The sequence below is a fragment of the Morone saxatilis genome, unplaced genomic scaffold, assembly GCF_004916995.1.
Source record: "Morone saxatilis isolate NCDOM2014 unplaced genomic scaffold, NCSU_SB_2.0 Contig17, whole genome shotgun sequence".
In the NCBI taxonomy this organism is placed as follows: Eukaryota; Metazoa; Chordata; class Actinopteri; family Moronidae; genus Morone; species Morone saxatilis.
The window spans coordinates 10,121,363-10,142,133 of NW_023339729.1; the positions used below are offsets into that span (position 1 = coordinate 10,121,363).

Genomic DNA, 20,771 nt, shown 5'->3' on the forward strand with positions numbered 1-20,771 from the left:
TTGTTGTGTTTCACTTCTTGAAAATCAAAACTGAATTGACCTGACAAGTCACAATAAACCTTTCATTTCATCATCAGTAAGGCATGGACAAAAAGCCTATCAGTGGTGGTCTTGACCAGTCTCGTTAAAGAAAAACGAGTCCGCCCAGTCCGAGACCGAGACAAGACCGAGTAAAAATGCCCTCGATTCCGAGACAAGACCAAGAACCTCAAAAAAGACCGATCTCGAGTACTACAACACTAGGCTCGCCTGAGAAAGCATGACAAAAAAATAAAATCACAGATGCCTCCAAAGACACTTACATACAAAAACACACCCACAGGTTTCTCACTTGCTAAACAATCCTGCTAGCTGATGATATCTTTTGATATAACAATTTATATTAATTAACACACACAGTTTCCACAGTGTTATTCTCTTTCTCCTTTACAGTTGGGTTGGGACTGTTTAGTAAAGGAGGGAGACATGAGGTTTGAGACAGGATACAGTTCCAGTCTAACTGGTCTTCATGGGCAGTGCCAAAACTGTGGTCTGCCATGGCGTACTATGTTGTCGTGGCATGAGTGTACGCAATAAAAGGCATTGGTTATTGGCAAGTGCCTGTTCTTACAATAGAGATAACAAAAAGTGTTGTGTAACACTGTCATTTAAAATGCCATTCAGAAACTGGAATCAATGTAATTGCTGAGCTTGTTCAGGGTGTGTGAGATGTGTTTCCAGTTAGATAAAGGCCTTGACTGCTCTCTCAGAAAACCTGTTCCTATCAAATCTGACAATCTGTCCTCTGGTGGATTATCTGTGCACTGCGGGTGCAATGGCTGCATTAATCAGGTTGTTGGCAGGGAAGTCTTTGCTAATTTGGAAAAACTTACAGTAAGAACATTTATGCTGTTATTAATATTTCACTATGAGTGTTTATTGTATTGAAGCAACTTATAGTTACTTAATATTTTGTACCGTAATTTATAGTTTAATTTAATATTGTGTGTGTATGTGTGTGTGTGTACAAAAAGATAATTTATCTGTAAACCCCTCAATTGTCATTGTGTTTCTCGTAATCTGCATTTGTGCCTACTACAATGATATTTACATTAATATATTTAGACTGGAAATTAAAATATTTAATTGTTTCTTCAATCTGTATGTTATATTGACCAGATTAGACTATACTGACAAAACTGTTTGCCTACCACAAGGCGAAATAAAAAGGCTGTAAAACGGATCACCAACAATTTAAATGTTCAAAATACAATGAACAATGTTTGTTTTTGTTTCTAAAGCATCATATCATATATGTTAATGTTTTTTGTATTTTGTCAAAAGGTGCAATTAGACTTGGACTCAACAAATGTGGCCTTGACACTGGTCTCGAGTTTGATTAATGACAAACTTAGCTAACTGAAGAAGGCATTGGAAATAAGAATTAGATGGTTACCAACTGTCACTTGAGAAAAACAATCTGCTCTGTTTTCTGAATTAATGACTTACTATGTCATAATTTTTCATGGTAATAATGCTTTGGCTATTTGGATAGCTAAAAACCTCAGTTCACATAGAAGAATGCGATGGACTGAAATCATTTGAATTGCAGCGGGAGAAAATCTCATAATCTACCACAAGCATCGTGTGAAGAATACACACTTTGTATGAAGGGGAGAGGGCACTGAGGATAGTGCTCTTATACAACAAATTGTGCAATTAATTAATTTGTTGGTTAAATTAATTGACAGCTTAAAAACACTTAAATTCGTCAGATTACCAGATTGTGTGCAATATTGTCATGGCTGTGTGTCTGTGAGCCTGTTGAAGAGTTACTCTGCCTCCTTGTGGGCACAAATAAATGTAGTTTTAAGGTTCCAATTAAATTCATATATTTAATACACTCATATACTTTTAGTTGACCTTGTGCAGCCACATTCCTGACACACAAAATAACATTAAATATCCAGTTTTAAGAATGAGACAGGACGACAACTTTCATTCACTTTTTACTGATATTGAAATCAAATGGACAATGAACACGCATGGTCTAGCAACAGCTGGCTAATATCTAGTTCTCTTTAAAACCACAACCTTCTAATTTCAGTGACATAAACGTTTTATATACTGTATATATATTGCCTTCTGTATATGTACATAGGTACACGCATAGAGTACATACACACACACACACTGTTGGAGTTCGAACGCACACACAAACGGGTCACATTTATTGTAATGACTGGACTGTTCAGTTTCCTGTCTGGAGAGGGGAGAGGCTTTTCAAAAGGAAATGCATAGATTGGAAAATTTAACACAATATGCCACAAGCAGGCTCTACACACAGTTCAAAGTACACACACTGAATTTGGAGTTTTGTCTTAAGAGTTTGGTCCTTAAAAAGAAAACAAAGAAAAATTGAAGATGGGAAAACACGAGGTTGTGTTGAAGGGCAAAAGGTGAATGAAACAATTAAACATCAATCAAACCTCGTAGGTCAGAGGAGGATTCATAAGATTGACAGGTTAAGAGTTAGAGTACAGCATCGTGGGAATGATATTGTTTGTTACATTTGAAGCAGGTTGTAGTGTAGCCGTACGCCCAAAACAATCAACCCTTCCCTTTTAGTGTCCCAACTCACCACCCTTACACAGGTGATACACAATACCACAGACATGAGACCTGGTGTGTCTATCTAACAGGCCTTGAGCTCAGTATGTTAAACGACAGGAAAGAGGAATTACAAGGTCTTGATTGGTCTGTGAAAGAGGTGCACGCAGGTGAAAACCTTTCAGGGGGCAGAAAATGGTGAGCTGGTGCTTCAAGGTTAATCTCTACAGCCCTGGCAGGAGGAGATAGATGAAGGTAGGACCACTGGCTATGTCCTTCCACAGGGCTGTGCATGGCAAACAGATATCGACAGAAGGGGTCTACGTCCCCTTGTCTTCAGAATACAGATGCTGGGACGTCGGTAGTTGGGTTGTTTGGTGTGTGGTGATACAGGATGATATGGAATGACGCCCTGAGCAGCCGTGGCTGTCTAGCGGACTAGCGGGGACTGCTTCAGGGAGATGAGGACGGAGCGCATGCGGGACACATCTTTGGCCTGCTTGCTGGACTTGGGGTTGAAGTCGCAGAGCCGAGCAACCCGCTCCCACTCTGTGCCTGGGTTGTTCTCATCCAGATCTGAAACCATGGCCTCCTCAGCCGCCCTACATGCAACACAGGAGAGGAGAAAGACACGGAATAGAAAACAATCAGTGAAGGAAGAGGTAAGATATACCAAAGTACACGTACAGCCCAGAGAAAGACCTCTGCTGATCACCAAAAGAGTTCTGGTGGGAAAAACTCAGTCGTGCCTCTCTGGCTCCACAGTCTCGACTCTGGCATGACTGAGGCATTTGTCAGGTAGATTCAATTAAAGTTCAAATTTAGTTTGACCTCAACATTTGAGAAATACTCCCTTACATTACTGAGCATACATCTCTACAATACAACTAATGACTGACAGGTCTTCATTGGTTTCCTTTTTAGCTTGGTGGGACTTTGTTGGTTCAGCAGAGTCTACCTCAGGGCAGGACAGTCCAGCCACCACACAGAAATGGACATCCATCTGTCTCTAAATCCACAAAGAGGAACAAGCTACAACAGTTTCATGTGGCATGCCCCCAAACTCGGCTTACACATTACAGTACAGTCACCTGTATTTTCAACTCTCCACGACAGTAAAAGGGAGGTACATATAAAACACTGATGAGAAATACAAAGAAAACAAACTGAAGCTAAACAAAGTAACTGTAAGGTCCGATAAGCGTTTTTGGTTGGTTAAAAATGCAGTTCTGTATAGAACTGGGGGAACAGAGTTTGCCTCAACTTGCCCGTGGTTGCATATTTACAATGTTCTCTTTACTCGGCAAGACTCAAGTATAGGGATGATGAGCTCATCTATATACTTGCCCTTGATTAGAAAAGAAACAATAATGGCAAGTTTTTTTTTTTTTTGTTTTTTAACCAAACCCAAAAGAGCTGGAAGCACTGCTGCGCCTTAGCCATGCACTGTGCTGCGGCTGAAAAGCAGGCTATTTGGTGGTGTGGCAAAGAATGAGTTTACTTTGATTCCAGGTGTCATAATTGTGGAACAGATCAATTAATGTGTTCTTGGTGAAGTTTGGGGTGTTTTGAGACCATCTATCAAAAAAAAAAAAAAGGACATTTACACTACAAGTAAAAAAAGAAAAAGAAAAGAAGAAGAGACGGAACTTAAAATGGATCAGTGCCACTATCACAAGACATTTTGAGAGGCAAGCCACAGATTATGGCTAAACAAATGTAAGCCCTCATTGCACCCCACCCACAAACTTAGTAGTAATTCCACTGCCATGATACTTCTAGTTACAAGGGTTTTCTTCTATTCCCCACCCAACCTGCAAGCACAAATTCAGCTACTAACTACAACACAGTACACAAAGCAAAATGGGGATGAGAAGCCAATGAACATTCACTGACACAATCCACTACAAATACACAAAAGGGACTAGAAGGACCACAACATCACAGAAGGGACATTATAACAAACCTCTATCTAGGCAGTGGATTTAACTGTTGGGATAGTAAATTGGGTATCTGTGCAATGTACAATTATCTAACACACACACACATAGAACTTCATCTATCCCCTGCCAGAAATATAAAGTATTTGGAGGTTCTGGGTTTTTTTTATTTTTACTTAACTGGTCTAGGCGGTAGCAAGGATGGTTAATGTGTGTGCTTTAAGGTGCATAGGAAAAGAAAACAGGGAGAAACAGTTTCACAAGTCAGAATTTAGAAGAGAGAGAGAGAGGGGAGGGGACGAAATGAAAGACAATGAAAATGAGCTAAATGCAGATGTTGAAAGCAAGCATGCAAAAAGCAACATTTTTTTTTTTCCTTTTTTCTTCAGAAGTGTTCTAGAAAAATGATTCGTGTGCAGCCTTTGGTTTAAGTGTAAAAGATATATATCAGTTACACAGTGAAGGACATTATGGCCTGGGGTCTCATTTATAAAAGTCCAAACACAAGCATATCTGTAACATTCTGATCTATAAAACATCACCTACAAGCAGTTCTGTCCTAAGACATTAACACAACTGATTTCAATACATTTGAAACTTTCTATTATATTTGGAGGCACTGTGCAGAGATGCGTTCATTGGATTTGTTCAATTTTCTTTATTCTCAACATTTGTGTGGGAAGTGGTATTCACAGCAGTCAAGCACCATTTGTTCTCACTGAATGCTTATAAATGAGACCCCTGGAGTTCCGAATTACAGACTCCCAACCAACAAGATAAAAGGAGGAGGAAGTGGTGTGATTCAGTGTCATTCTACACCAAACACTGCAGAGGGTGAATATCAATCTGTCCTACAGTGCAGGGTAAATCCCACATATAAGCTACAATACGGTGCATAAGCTGCATTGAGGTGTGCACAATAAAAAAAAAACAATCAAACAGAGACTATTTAAAAACACAATAAAATATCTCGTTCCCTAATCGTTTTACCTCGGGGCATGACAAACATGAGCATGTGCACAATAATGTCAAGTTACAAATACAATAAAATACATGCTGATATTCAAAAAAGGAGAACAGCTGAACAAACAAGCTAATCAAAGACCGTCTAAAATAAATAAGATAGAAAAAACTAAAGGTGCACACCACAATGCAGGCTAATTGCCATATATGCCCAATTAATCTGATAGCAAAACCAAACGCTGCACAGCTCAGGCTATTGGATAGCTAGCTGGGCAAATTAGCATGTCATCCTGTCGGACAGCAGTAGCTACAGAGCAGCTAACATTCTAATAAAGCATGAACACAGTCCAGTTTGAAGCAGTTGTGTTGCCATGATATGACCAGTGGTGTTATTAATAAAAATCTTTGCGGTACATTTTATTTAGCAATAGGAAGGAGAGGAGATAGACAGTGGAGACAATGAGGTCATGTGTAGGTTTATGAAAACAATATTCTGAACTGTAAAAAGCTTCCTGCACACAACCAAAATGAAACAAAGCCTGAGAACTGTATTTCTGAAGAGGTGATTCATGTCTTAAAACTATTAATGAACTTTGTGCAAAAAGATAAGTATCCTTAACAAGGTGTCAGCTGAGTTTCTTAATCCTACAGAAAGCCACATAACAGCTATTGTTTAGGGCTATGGGAAAAACAAAATAAAAAACAACAGATCACCTATATAAGATTACTGAGTTCAGATAATAATATACACTAACTTTCACAAATGGCATTGCACACATGCAAAACTAACTTCTCACTCAGTTTCACATGTAGTGTGGTTAGTTGGCACTATCCTATTCCTCAAATAGGCCTAGTCTTTACATAAGGGAGTGGCTACGGGAAGTTAGGGTACTTAGAGAGGTTTGACTCGTACAGATAGAGAGGAAGGAACCAACCCCAAGAACAATGTCAACTCTGCACTGTGTACAGTGGAATGGCATCTGATTTTATAAACAGTCAGTTTAAAAAAAAAAAAAAAAGAAAAGGCAACACAAAACACCCAAGTCTAATTATAACCACACAACTGCTTCAAACTAATCTATAAGCATCCTACTCTTGAATAATATTTTATAGATTCGGGGCAAAATCACATTTATAAACGTGTTATGTAGAAACAAAACGCTTTTTGTGAAGAGTTCATATAATTAATGTAAGCAAGTGTTAATTGTTAGAAACTTGTGTAATGTATTGGCAAAATGTTTTGCTGAAATGACTTGAAGGGAAACATGTGAATAATGGAGGAGAAATCAACACAGGCACAGTTATGAATGAATGAATTTGATTTCCATGGATGTAAGTGTAAGTGTGTGTTGTGGTGCTGCTGTGTTGTGTGTGTTGTGTGTGTGGCGTGTGCGTGGTGTGTATGCGTGGGTGTGTATGTGTGTAGTGGCATGCAGTCATTCTCTTTACTAAAATATCATGACAGGCATCCACTCACAAATGACATGCAGATATATGAGGTGAAAATGAAAACTGCAGTTTGTATTTGAAACAGAAAAACAAACAACTACAAGCTAGATGACGTGTATGGATTAGAAATCCAAATAGTGACAAATAAAAACTAAAGATGGAACTAATGGCAACAGAAGGGGAAGCCCTGACTAATGAATATGGTGTCAATGGTTGGATGCTGGGAGTTGATGACAATCGAGAAAACAAAAGCAAAAAGATAAAAAGAAACAAAAAGAAAAAGAAAAGGGAGGATGTTAGTTGGAGCAACATACACATAACCAATGAGCTCAGAGAAGGGCTGCTTGTAGAAGTCTTCATCCAGCACCCTGGACAAACATCCGCCCAAACGACAGAGCAGCAAGAAGGCAGGAGAGAAGAGAGACAGCGATAAAAGGGAGAAGAGAATGGAAACAAGCATTATAGGTTACCACACAATAATAATCTAAGGCATATAATCAGAGGCTCAGGTTTTGGAAGGGCTTCTCAATGCAATGTCAAGGTTTCAAAGGCTCAGGGAGGCACTCAGCTGATTGCGTCCACCCCCTGAAATCTTTAATTACGGGGTTCTGGTGATCTGGTGCTCTGACCACATTGTGAAGAGTGCAGTCTGGAGTCCTGCTCTACATGAAAAGTGTCCTGAGATCGTTTCTGTTATGATTTAATGCTGTATGAATGATACTGAATTGATCCAGCACACAGCATGAGCTCTTCACATTTGAAACTAATTACAGAAGTGAGAGAATAACTCCACAGCACACCAACAGTTTTACACTTTTTTTTACTGCAATTTAATCAATGCAATTTTAATATACTAATTTGATCTCTGATAAATTAAGGGATAGGGATCTGTCCTTTCTATACACTTTACAGTGTAAACCAAGTGATTGTTTTGGAAAAGAAGAAATAGATAAAAAGTAAATGTTAGTTGCAGCCCTAACGCAGACATTTACATTTGTCTGCCAGTTCTTTATCTTTACCAAACAAAAAACATCTGAAAAGGACTAAAACACCTTTTCACCAAACACACGGTGGTCAGTAGTGTCATGGCTGCACGTAATTTATAATTAACAGGGCTGCAGAGCTACATTACAGTGCAGGAGAAACAATTCAAAATGGAGAGTTACCTGGCGGCAGGTGGAGGACACAATTATATCAGTGTTCTGGCTTTAATAGTAGCACATAAAAGTTTGAGTGATAGAAGTCACTGTGACATGTATGACACTGTCTACCCTACAATGCTGTATCTAATATGTACTTGGACTACTTTTACAACTCTTGCTGTGTTTAAATACGTATAGCCCATTCAGAATAATGAATAGATAAGAAACTGGCACCCTTCCTCCATACATTCTTGATGAAGGACCCAATGACACTTGTTGCCGTGGCGGATACCAATGTATCAGTGGGCTGAATGTAGATGATGTGCACACAGCTTCATCAGTGTTGGTTGGCTCACCTTTATCTAAATCAAAATATTCCCAAACGGGCAGAGGCGTTTTTCTTCTTCCCTAGCTCTGTAACACTGTCACCACCACCCGCAGGCGCCATCTTTCTCAGCTAAGCTGCCCATTCCACTAGTAGAGACTGACCTCTGGTGGCACACACTGTGCACTAAAATACATTACCTCAATACAGCATCTCTGCATTAGTTTCTTTTGATGGTACTGAAAAGCATGGCCTCGGGATTACTAAATACTCTGGTATACAATAATACCTTGATAACACCCAGGTCTAGCCATTGTACTGCAGTAAAAATAGCAGGAGCCAAACCCACAGTGAACAGCTCCTGTGGATCGTCTCTCACACTCAGTAGGCTGTATGTCACTAAACCCATCAGCCCACTGTCAGGAGATCCAACAATTTTAGCTCAATCTGGCACACAAATGTCATTCATCCACCTCTGCCAGTTTGTGACCAGGTTTGGGTAAATCTGAGATAATAATATAAACACTTCAAGCAACCATGACTAAACCCACTGTACAGTAAGATCTCATTTTAGCTGTTACATGAACTCTATTAGCCTAATCTTAAATAAACTGAGTGCTGTGGGAAACAACCTAACAAACTGTACATGACACACAACAGGGCTCAGTAGTATTTTTTTTGTTTTTGCAACGCTATTGAGTGTGCGTATCAAATCATGATGATCTGGTTCTTTGCTCGTCTACTGTAGCATCCCAGGTTGTCCCCTAAATAAAAAGGATGGATTTCAAGCTATTGTCCACAACTTTGTGTCAACAAATAAATCGCTAACTGGAGGGTTAGGGCTAATGACAGATAGGAGTACTGACTGATGCTGAGGCAGAATGTCTTTCTGGAACCTGAAGACTTAGGTGGACCCATTTATTTTCTTGCTGGTAACACCATACACTGAGCCAACCCTTAGTATTAGGTCATATGCTCACCTCTGGCAGAAGTCAAGACTGCCGCTATAATTTAAGAACTGGAAACCTTTTTTAAATATTCCAAGATTGTGGATTGTTGTAAGTCCTCCGTATCATTATCAGCTTTTGTGGTAATATTAGTCCAACCTCACTTCCATTGTTCCTTGTGTCTTGTTTTTACCCCTCTATGAGGCCAGTACCTGTTATTAGTTTTGGTTTTCTCCAGCTGCTCGTTCTGCCTGGCGTGCCACTCTTCCAGCTCCACCTTGGCTTTCTCCTTCCACTCTAACTCCTGCTTACGAGAGTTATCATCTGGGGAGGGAGAGGAGCGGAGCGATAAAGAAGTGAAGAGGCAGATGCGAAGGTAAACACAACAGTGAAGAATGATATGAATGACGGGCAAGACACATTGGAGGAAAATTAAGAATTAGGGAAGGAAGAACCCAGGATTACTGTATTTGGTTTAGCAGTGATTGTTAACAGGGGGGTTCTTTAACTCACATTTTACACACAGGGCAAATACTAAGAAAAAAGTCTTGCTAGTTTTGAATCACCAGCACTTCACACTTGGATATCAAGCTTTACTTCTGAGATCTCAGAAAGCAGTAGTCTTTCCTGTCTTATAAAAAAAAATACTAAAAAAATACTACTGCTTACCTAGCAACTCTAGCCTGTCTCTTTGCTCCTCCCTCCACTTGCGTAGGCTTTCAGGTTCGGCCTGCAGCCGGTCTGCATTGGAGATTGCTGCATAGGCGTCCGATGGACCGTTGCTTTCCTGAGAAACAAAGGAGGTGGTCACAGGCAGAGATAATTGCGTTACTTCATGAATGGAGATATGGTAAAGAAACATTCAGTTTGTCATCCTGATTTATTAATCTTTCCCACTATCGTCTGAAAGTTGCAAGTAAATTTGTAATTAGCTGTTGTAGCCAGTTTATTGCCCTGATTCGTGTATGCATGTGATATCTCTTCTCTTAAGTCAGCTGTATGTTAAAACCAAATTTGTCCAACTTCAGCCAGAAAGCCCTGACAGTGCAAAAGGCAGCAATGCTGCAATGACAGCACAGGAAAAGGAAGTTGGACCGGAACTAGCAGCCAGATATTCAAGCCTTTGCGGATAACGCTGAAATCACAATGTTACAGTGCTAAAGGAAAAGAAGTGTTTTCCACACCACAAATAGTACCCACAAATATTACAAATATTTTTTTAAATATTTTTTTATGAGAAAGTTGCAGAATTTTTGTATTAGACAAAAAAATATATATTTTGTGTATATTAACCACATCAGTTCACTTGGGACTTTCTCACGTGGCAATATTAATGTTTTTATTCACTGCAATATTGTGGGAACAAATGAACCTTTAGCAGCATGGTTTGGCCATTTACCAAAACAATAACATCAGAGTACTGACAACATTCATATAAAGAGTTGGCAGAGACAAAAACACACAGCTCTTAAGAGGCTGCAAGCAAAAGCTCTACTTTAGAGATCAAAAGATCAAAGATGTTTGCTTTGGGCACTGTGACGTGTGTTCATTTGCACGAATAGCTTCTCCATGCCCTCTTATTCACATACAGAATACAGAGGAATAAACATGAGGACATAAGAATTGTGCCATTTCACAATTTAAATCAACAAAAACAATGTGAAGAACTATTACCACATGAAGCTCTCCATTGACAGCACCATCTACAAAGATACAAAGAAAACAGCTGTTAGAAATCAAGCAGACAAACACCACAAACATGATTAAATACGTTTGGGAAGAAAACAACAAAAACTCTATAACGACCAGACCTTGGCTAACTGGGAAGCTTTTATTTTTCTGTTGAATCCTCATGATTTCCATACACACATATTTCATAATATACCATGTCAGCACTTCTAACCAACTACTATTGCTAAACCACAACGGAGCTACAGCTTCAAGGAACTGAGGAAGTCGTGGCCAAAGGTCAGTAAACTCATCAGTTTCCTCTTGTGGCTGTGAGATTAGCTGGCAAACACCGCTGTTCATAGGCACCAATGAATGACACGGCCCAGGACGGCACGGCCGGTGTTATCAGTTCCATTCATTGTAGAAAGGCCAGCTAAAGCTCAGGCAGTCATGTTAAAAACACTGACTCATCATTCAGTTTCCCTCTACCTGTTCGTGTGTCAGTAGAGACGGCTGAACAGGTTAACGCTAGCGAAGAAAACTTGGCTAATTTGCTAGCTCAGCTAACGTTAGCCAGCTCACTGAAATAGCCTCAACTAGAGAGTCCAGATAGGAACCGACTGAAGGTTTCACCGGAGCAGTTTAACGCTAACAACACAGACAAACCCCCGTTAAGAGCAGCGCTAACCACACAGACGGTGTTAACAGTGAACGGAGGCCGACAGCCTCTCTCGACCACCGCAGTCACCCACCGACAGAGTCTCCCAGCGACGAGGGGACCTCTCCACTGTCCAGGATGCTGAAGCCTTCGTCGTTTTCAATCCCCGCGATTTCGCTCTCCTGCTGGGCCAGGAACGCGGCAGCGGGGTCCTCCTCCGAGCCGACACCGTTACCGGCGGCGGGCGCGTTCAGCATGTCAAAATCATCCATGTTGTGTGTGCTTGTGGGAGGATGGCGGTGAGAAACGGCGAGCAGGTGTAGCGGTCGACCGAAACCGATTAGCTCAACGGGAAGAAGGACGAAGAAAAAAAACGCTCAAACCTAGCGAAGCGGAAACGGCTGAATGACCAATCACAGAACAGGACGGGTGATTGATAGTACAGAGCACCAATCACAGAACAGCTCCTTCAAAACGGGACCAATCAAATCTGTAGACCCTCCTGCATACGGGTCCCATGACCTGCTACGTGCTGTCAGAGCTGTGAGGAAAAAAGATCCGCAGTATGCGATTAAGTGACATTAATATGATATTGTTAGGCCCGTATTGTATTAGTATATGGATATTCTGTTATAAGTCACTAAACTGAAAATGCATAAGGAAAAAAAAAAAAGAATATTGACTTTAATATATATGTATGGATTCTTCTTTTACAAATCCAAGGATACTAAGTAGATATGCATTTTGTTTTCTTGATCAAATCCTTTTAGGGCTCAGTTCTACTATTTCACTGCTGCGGGTTTTTCTTAATTTTGGTCTCATTATAGAGCTTTGTTCCACTGCCCAGTCTTCCCACACACCGTCTGTCAAACACCACCACAGTTTCTGGCTTTCTCTTCACCACACTTGCCTATAAAAGCTGTGGTGAAGCACCCTGGCAACATTTTTTAGCTTCCAGCCCAAGCATAATGTCATCATGGTGCTTAATTATTAACAAGCTCTGACAGCTTTAAAGGGCTCAGGTGACAAGCAGGCACTTCACCTGACTAAAGGTATGCAGCAGGGAGCAAATATATTGGTTTTTAAAATATCCGAAACAATATCAGTGTGACTCACGAAACACTGTGAAGGATCAGTGCTGCATTATCTCAAAGCTACAACTTACCACAATTCAAAATCTAGAAATCTAGGCTATTCCTCTGAGCTGAAAACCTGTTGGCTGAAGATTAAGAACCACAAAGAACAAAAGTATACGTCCAGTTGCTGCTTACTTTGCAAAGGACATGAAAAACAAGGTGTGGTCTCACAAAGTACTTTAACATACATATGACTTGGGGGCTTAAATGTTAGGACATGGAGGATAACCTGGATCCTTTTTTCCCTGCAATTTTTGAACTGAGTTAACACTCAAGATAACTTATTGATGGGAATTAATTAATAAAAAAAGAAAAGAAAAAAAATCTTTAATTTTTTGTAACCCAATCTTTTATGATTGTAATTCAGGCAAAAAAAAATCAATCATTAAAATAATGGTGAGGAACATTTATTATAGTATTGAAGGGACTGGGTTGACAACAGACTGACTTTAATTTAGCAGTAGGGACTATAGTGGAAGATTCAGATACTGAAACTCTGTTGTAGGTCCAACATAGAAGTTCCCATTACAGTCCTTTTTTCCATAAACATTGTTATGTGCTACTTCATTTCAGTTTAAACATCCAGTAGACTCATATTATGAAAAATGTTGCAGGTTAAAAAGTAAACTCTGTAATGGGAAAACTACTTTTGGTCTCTACAGAATCATCCATATCCTCGCTTGACTTCTTGTGTATATCTAAAACAAAACTTGTGTATATATTTGGACATAAACCAAAAGGAAATACAAAGAAATTAGCATGTAATGTACAATACAGTATGTAATAGTACATACAAACTACATACATTTATTTTATTAGGTCAAATATGTTTTCGGAAGGCATGAAGAAAAGCTGTTTCAAAATCAGTTCAAATTCTTCAAAGTCCACTAATGACATGTAAAAAAAAAAAACCTGATTCAGGCAAAAGATTCCCCCTCTGGGCCCTCATCTATTGTAGCAGCTGATTATGCTTAAAGCAGATTGCTGTCTTAACATTTCATCAATGTCAACATAAGTCAATACAGAACTATTTTTCACTATAGTGACCTAAAGCCTTCCCAAGACACCAACTACACAAACCACCATCTTTAATAGAACCCTCGAACATTAAATATTTTGTTTTTTTTATAGAAAAACATGAAATGTAACATTTAAACTTGTCAGTTACCCTTCTCTCAACAATTAAGGAAGAATTAAACAGGAAGCCACAGCGGAAATGTTTCAGAAATCTTTGGTCACAATCTTAAACAAAGCTTTCTATTGATTGACAGACTTTTCCAGCCAAACCAAAAAGGACTTACAAGGTCGACTAGTGGAGTGAGTTCTTACCCTGTTATGGTTAATTTTGCAATGAAGATGGCTTTGCTGGTTTAACTCAAAAGGTTGATGCTCAATTGCTCAAGAAAAGCTCTTCAATAGCTCTTAAATGAACCTCCAACTATGTATATCAGCAAAAGTTGTGGGATTTCTGTCTTACCACAGGACCCACTTTATGCATATCCCAGGTTGGGAATCTGGACCTGGTGAAAGTATGATTCTCACAAGCTTGAGAACTTGTATTTTTTTGTGGACACCACAACAAAAACTACATTCTTGCAGCCATCAACAAATATTTAATAAAACTAAACACATGATTTGTTAGAATGCATTGTCTTTCACCCCAGCCTTCAAAATGTATCCCCTAGATATGCTTATATATCTATCTGGGCCGCACAGGTACTACTTTAAGTTTGGCAGTCATCTTGTTGGTAGCAGTCCTAAGTAAATCAGGACAATGTCTTTCAATAAATCCTTCTGGTTGCATAGTCTAACACCATGCTAGCTGCTCCAAGTAAAGCAGGTTCCTCCAAGTCTGATGTGAGAACCTTGATGCTCTGGGCAGAGAAGAGCGCTCTCTCAGAGATGATGCGCTGCACTGGGGTCTGGTAGTAAGAGGCCAGGACTCCAGACAGAATCACCAGCGTAGGGTTCACTATGTGGAGGATGTTAACAATGCCCACACCTAGTGCTGTGGAGGCTGTGGAGAATGGAAGAAGACAGACAGCAGGTTATATAACCAGTTATGTAATTAAACGCACTATTTAGTTTGGGTTTGAAGTGTGTGCTTGCTTTGTGCTCTGACCTTTGTTCAGAACAGCGTCGGCTTTGGAGTTCCCCAGTCTTGCTGCGTTGATGAGGTGGGCAGCGGTGATTGGCTCTGAAAGCTTCATTTCCATCCCCTCCACCTTCAGCAGGTCCTCTGACAGACACATAAAGCACACAGGTCAGATGTATGTATGTAAATGATGAATGATGGTGTGAAGCCCTTTGAGATGTGGTAAGGATTTACATTTAATTAACTTGTCATTACCACTGAAGACCACCTCAATAACAGTCAGTGATTATCTACTCTTTGTTGTTTCAGTGAAGTCACTCACTTAGTGAAAGTTGTTTTCAGGGTTTTCAAAGAAACACCTTTCTCAGCTGCTCTCTGAATCTTATGGCTGTAACAGAGTCTCATCGCATTCACTGAAGCTTTATACAAAATAAAACAAACACTCACCGTCGTGCAGCCTTTTGGCCTCTCTCTGCAGAGCCATGCCGGACGCGTAGGCCTCTATGCATCCTCTGCTGCCACACGAACACTCCGGGCCTTCTAATGAAACCATGATGTGCCCGAGCTCTGCAGCGCAGAAGGTAGTGCCATAGACCAGCTCATTGTGATGGATAATCCCTCCTCCAATACCTACAAACAGAGTCAAAGTATTTACTTCCTCAGATTGTCTGTGTGTGAACCCCTCGGCTCAACAAAGTATGAAACTACGGTGGCTGCCATAAACCCGAAAGGCCCTCTCTACAGCCAGGGTTTGGTTTGTCTGTTCAGTACACGCATATCAATCACTTTCAAATAAGGCCATTATGATCACAATTTGCTTCAATTCATGATACAGGTCTTCTTAAGTTCAATTTTCAGACAGCGATTTGAATAGCGACAGAAAAGCACTGTGATAATCTACAATGATCTACTATTATGCGAAACTACACAATTTTAGTAGAAATTCTAAAAGACTTCCTTATAAACCACAGCCTTTCTTTTTGAATAACTAGCATTATGACGGTTTCATTACATTAAAACACTGGTAATACACTGATAATGAAGAAACATTTGATTGTATGAAGGAAAATCCCAACTTCTCACCTGTTCCTGTGATGACAGTGACAAAGTTCTCCACTCCCTTGCCGTGGCCAAACTTCCTCTCAGCCAACGCAGCACAGTTGCCATCATTGTCGACCCAGACGGGTAGGTGCAGGGCGTCGGAGATGGGCGTTCTCAGGTCCACTGAGGACCACTCCTGGATCAGCTTTGTTGAGTGTAGGACCACCCCTTCTTGTGGGTTTACACGTCCGCCTGTAGACACCCCTAAGATGAAGAGCGAGAGCTATTAGATGATTGCTCTATAACGTTTTTGACAGCATAATAACGGTATTTCATTAAGGAATGTGAGTGTTTTTCTTCATACCAACACCAAGTATTCTACAGTTGAGGCCGACTGCGTCCCGCATGGCATCTAAACACATCTTTAATAGGAGCTGCATCCTGGCCTCGTAGGTCTTTGGATTGGGCTGAGTGTACTTCTTTACTATGTTACCCTGGACGGAGAGGGAGGTAGGGGGGGAGAGACAGAGAAGTGAAGTAGAAAGAAAAGTGAAGATTAATATTTTAGGCTCATAAAAATCCAGTGACTTCTATGTCAAAAGGACTACAGAGTCTATGCAGCCTACCCTCATGCAGACGATGGCCACTCTCAGGTTGGTCCCTCCAAGGTCAACAGCCAGGGCGCTCTGTGTCTCCAAGATGTGATCGATGTCCTGGGAGATGGAATCTTTCACCGGGGGGAAGCAGAAAGTCTTCTGGAGGGGCTCATCCAGGTCAATAGTACGTAAAAACTTGATAATACGAGGCACTGCGTTGCCATCACCGTAAATCTTAGAACTGAGGGGAAACAGAAATGTACCTGTGTATATCATTCATCTACTTTTTAAAAACACATTTTAGGATCTGTACGGTGTAAACATGGATACATGGCTTCTAAGTAATAACAGGCCTCAATTCTACACTTAAATTCAACATTTCCGTGATCGACTAGAGGCAGATCATCATTGTTACACAGACCTCTACAGGCTACAAGTGTTACACTAATAATCACACCTCAATGGACATAATAGAGAAGGTCTATTGGTGATCCATTATCACAAACAACTGTTTACCTTTATTTCAGAACAGAATACATCCTGTGTAGTAGACAGAGGCTTTGATTTTTAAACACCTTTTTAAGGCTAATGAAGAAAATCTGCAAGACAGGTGGCCCATTTAATAAAGTTATATAGCTGTCTTCTTTTAAGGAAGACTGGACACCTTTCATATTCTTATTATCTTTTACATTTCATTTCTTTAATGAAGGTTTTAGAGGAGAATATAGATGCCAACTTTAATGTGAGCCAACTAATTAAAGTAAAAAAATAAAAAAAAATAAAGTCCAATTAGCAAAACCAGTGGTAGATGCAAAATTAATTCCTGTGTTCATTGTAGATTTATGTAATCTAAATCATATTCTGCTCCTTCTTGAATTGTCAAAATGTGGCAGAAAAAAATAACTTATACTAAAACAGCAATTAAAACTTTTCTGGAAAACTGGGAGGACAAAGACCAAGACCCAGTGAGATGGACAGGGAGAACACTAGTCATACCAGGGGTATCGCTTTCCAAACTGCAGCTCCAGAGCGTGGTAGATCTTATTCTGAGTGTCGGCATCTCTGACATGTAGAACGTTTTCACCTGGCAGAGAGGGAAATGTCATCAGTTGTTAAGATAATAAATCTGAGGCAGATTCTTCAAGTGGAGAAATCAAAAACAACTATGACAAAGGCAGCTCGTAAATATGATCTTGTTTCCTGTTCTACCTGTTTCTCTGCCAGTTTGCCTTGTTCCCAGGTTAATGACAGGCGTACCAAAGGCACCGGCTTCTCGTACCCCACAGCTGCTGTTTCCAATCATGCAGCCGGCGTGGCACACCAGCTGGATGAACTGCTCAAAGGGAATGTGCTTCACTGCCCGGAAGTTGGGGTGCTGCTCGATACCCTTCTTTCGCATCACACGCACCATCTCTTTACTTCCTGTTTACATAGTAAGGGGAGGGTTCAAGTGACACAGATGCATTTATTCAATCAACTATACAACAATCTTAAATCCCAAAATGCCCTAATCCTTGTGATCCTAGTTTTACTTACTACTACTTTACTACTACTAACAAAACACTCACATACACAGGACAACAGAGCCTGGAGAAACAGGAAGGAACTAAAGCAATAGTGAAACAAACCGGCATCAATGTTAGGGAAGAGGATGAGGGTCCTTTTGTTGAAGGAGATCAGGGCATCCAACATCAGCTCATATATCTTAATGGACTTCTGGATGTCAGTGGTAACTGGGTGCTGCAAAGCCACTATGTAGTCATACTCCTGCACCTTGTCACCTGCAACATGAATAAAAAACACACAACATACAAATATACTCTGATGTCTCACATTAGATTTCTGTCCCCTGACAGTATCTCCACGCACCCAGCCAGCTCTTGATAATATCCATGTAGTCCTCTCTGTGATGCGTTGACAGCAGCTTATCATATGAAGGGCAGCCAGCCAGCAGAATGCGAGAGTGGTCCTCACACATGGCGATGAGGTGCTGCTCTGCCATGCGTGTGCAGCAAGCGTGGTAATGTGCCAGTTTACTGATGGCGTGGCGGATTGAGTCATCAATCGTACCACTCACCTGGGAATATCAGGACAGGAGAGAAGAGACGTTAATGTATTTGTCATTTGGTAAAAAAAAAGTACTGCAAGGTCTTGCACACCAGAGAGTCCTACGGACAGGGGAGTCAGATAGGAAAGACTAAAGAGGTTATGCAATGTGTGTGGGTATGGGTGTTTGCTTCCATTGTTGTATTCTGTGGCACTTTAAAAAGGTACATTTAAAAAAAAGGTATAACCACCTACACTGTATAAAGTACAATAGCAGACATACTCTGTAGTGCGAGATAAAATAATATATGCTCGAGCCCTGCCTCCTCACCTCTCCTCCCTCCACGTGAAGTATTCTAATGTTCATCAGCGCTGCAGCAGTTGCTAGAGCTAGAGCGTCGAAACGGTCACCATGGATGACCAGGATGTCAGGGTGCAGCCTCTGTAGGACATCAGGGAGTTTCACAAGTGCCAGCCCAACACTCTCCACCATGGCTGCCTCATCCTCTCCTCTCACAATGGTGTGGAGCTTGGAGCCGATGTCGAAGTCATCCTGCTCGATCATACGAAAAGTGTTCCTGCAGAGTGGGAAAAATACATTAATTAATAAAAGGAAAGCTTGAATGAAGGAATAATAGTTTCAAAATGAATGCAAATCTAAACCCAAATAGACTGTGCTTGCGAGTATGGATTATATTGTGTTTAAAATATTCATATGCTATCTCGCTTTGGGACGTCTGCAACAAGTTTTTCTAGAAGCCGCCTTGTCTTACCCGTAGTCATCAATGAGATGTGAGCCAAGCACCATGACTTCCAGGTCAAACTCTTCAGGGTGGGATTTGATCCCAAACATGATGGGGGCCAGCTTGGAGTAGTCCGCTCTGTTGCAGGTTGCCACGCACACCCTCAACCTCTTCTCACACTACATAAAAAGGAGTAACCACCAAACACACACACAAACACACATTAGTTGAAACAGAGAAACACATAGAAACATGCCCCTCTCACCACTAGATGCCCGATATGTGTAATTATTCTGCTTCTCAACAGCTAGAGAATGATAATGTTCGACATATACTCATCATATAGAATCAAAATCATACCAGATTCTGGTTTTCTGTCCTTTTCCTCTCCATCTTTCCTCTGCTCCTTTGTGTTCTTATAAAGTAAAGCTCCTAGAAAACAAGAACAAATAAGAGGGTGAGATCCAGTAATGAGTTTGTAAAGCACAATATTAACCATTATTTACCCTAAATACCCTAACCCACCCACAGGTCATTCTCACTTGGCCTTCCAAATATTCAGATGCTGTAGAAAGAAAACACAACGAAACTACACTAAAAATGTTTTGTATTTTATATAAAGAACAAATGCTGACACGTTTTTACCAGAGGCAGGAAACCTGCTGTAGGACAGTGCTTTGCATGGCAGGGAAAATGTCACACTCCCACCTGGCACACTCTGGTTAACATGACACGGGAGTGAGGAAACTGATCTTTAACGAGAATACTTAATGAATACTTTGTATTTATTGGTTTAATTATTGGAGTAAATATGTAAATGTGTCAATCTTCAGGCACCAAACACAAAGACACAGTTTCAGCTCTTCAGATTATTTGTTGCTTAAATTAATTTATTACCAAATTATGTGTAAAATGAATTACTAATGTAAATACATACATTATATCAAGGTGTCCAAGGGTCAGAAAGAGCCGAGATTTGAAGAAGCGAGATGTGCTATGTGAGTTTCTGCTTAAGCAATGCTGCCATACCTAATACAGAGATGAGGACACTTTTTTATTTCAGCCATCACATAGCTTAGCACTCTTATCACCATCAGCCTCAAAAATCACATTACTGTAACCCAGTATTGCAAGTCAATGTTCCTGACATGGCCCCCACTATTGAGAGAATAACTTCATGTCTGTGACACGTCCCACTTCTGATACTCATGAACAGGTTGTTGGACACCTGTGGGCGTCAACACAGGGTTTTAAAAAGACAGTGGCAACACCTGAATGCTGTTCACGGCTGTTAAACTTAACTGTCCTTACTGATGAATGAATAACATTCAAGGTAAGCAGGAGGAATCTGCATAATGACACTATACAGACTTTGCAGTTACTTCCAAACTGTGTAGGTCAGCGTCCATACACTCATCAAGACACAAGTT

General features: G+C 40.5%; 2 protein-coding genes across 5 annotated transcripts in view; both read right to left on the reverse strand.

Annotated features, from left to right (window-relative positions):
* Nucleotides 1-1,970: 1,970 nt before the first annotated feature.
* Nucleotides 1,971-12,056, reverse strand: clta (clathrin, light chain A). 3 transcript variants are annotated; one of them, XM_035659471.1, is made up of 7 exons: nt 11,779-12,056; nt 11,030-11,058; nt 10,025-10,142; nt 9,568-9,679; nt 7,256-7,309; nt 4,711-4,746; nt 1,971-3,191 (listed from the first exon to the last, which is right to left on the reverse strand). In XM_035659471.1, exons 1-7 carry the CDS (start codon nt 11,954-11,956, stop codon nt 3,020-3,022), a joined length of 699 nt encoding a protein of 232 aa, XP_035515364.1. In that variant the 5' UTR covers nt 11,957-12,056; the 3' UTR covers nt 1,971-3,019. The 3 variants fall into 3 exon arrangements, with proteins under 3 accessions (XP_035515364.1, XP_035515365.1, XP_035515366.1); XM_035659472.1 differs by lacking the exon at nt 4,711-4,746; XM_035659473.1 differs by lacking the exons at nt 4,711-4,746; nt 7,256-7,309.
* A 2,308-nt stretch (nt 12,057-14,364) lies between these two features.
* The window catches only part of gne (glucosamine (UDP-N-acetyl)-2-epimerase/N-acetylmannosamine kinase), a 17,872-nt gene continuing 11,465 nt past the window's right edge, over nt 14,365-20,771 (reverse strand). The window contains exons 2-14 of one of the 2 annotated variants that reach the window (XM_035660926.1): nt 19,702-19,773; nt 19,372-19,520; nt 18,930-19,176; nt 18,422-18,629; nt 18,181-18,333; nt 17,762-17,974; nt 17,549-17,636; nt 16,583-16,793; nt 16,321-16,450; nt 15,999-16,220; nt 15,363-15,545; nt 14,943-15,059; nt 14,365-14,837 (exon numbers count right to left, since the gene is read on the reverse strand). In XM_035660926.1, coding sequence (XP_035516819.1) covers nt 14,602-14,837; nt 14,943-15,059; nt 15,363-15,545; nt 15,999-16,220; nt 16,321-16,450; nt 16,583-16,793; nt 17,549-17,636; nt 17,762-17,974; nt 18,181-18,333; nt 18,422-18,629; nt 18,930-19,176; nt 19,372-19,520; nt 19,702-19,773 — 2,229 coding nt within the window. In that variant the 3' untranslated portion in view covers nt 14,365-14,601. The remainder of the gene's footprint in view (nt 14,838-14,942; nt 15,060-15,362; nt 15,546-15,998; nt 16,221-16,320; nt 16,451-16,582; nt 16,794-17,548; nt 17,637-17,761; nt 17,975-18,180; nt 18,334-18,421; nt 18,630-18,929; nt 19,177-19,371; nt 19,521-19,701; nt 19,774-20,771) is intronic. The other variant, XM_035660927.1, reaches the window with a different exon arrangement.

What these genes read in the sequence shown, in the direction of transcription:
- clta (XM_035659471.1), bottom strand. Translation starts at nt 11,956, where the DNA reads ATGGATGATTTTGACATGCTGAACGCGCCCGCCGCCGGTAACGGTGTC. An exon ending in GTCGCTGGGAGACTCTGTCG is followed by an intron (nt 11,059 to 11,778) that starts GTGGGTGACTGC and finishes GTATCTTTGTAG; the next exon opens with ATGGTGCTGTCAATGGAGAG. An exon ending in CCTTGCTACCGCCTAGACCA is followed by an intron (nt 3,192 to 4,710) that starts GTTAAGTAAAAA and finishes TGTTGCATGTAG; the next exon opens with GGCGGCTGAGGAGGCCATGG.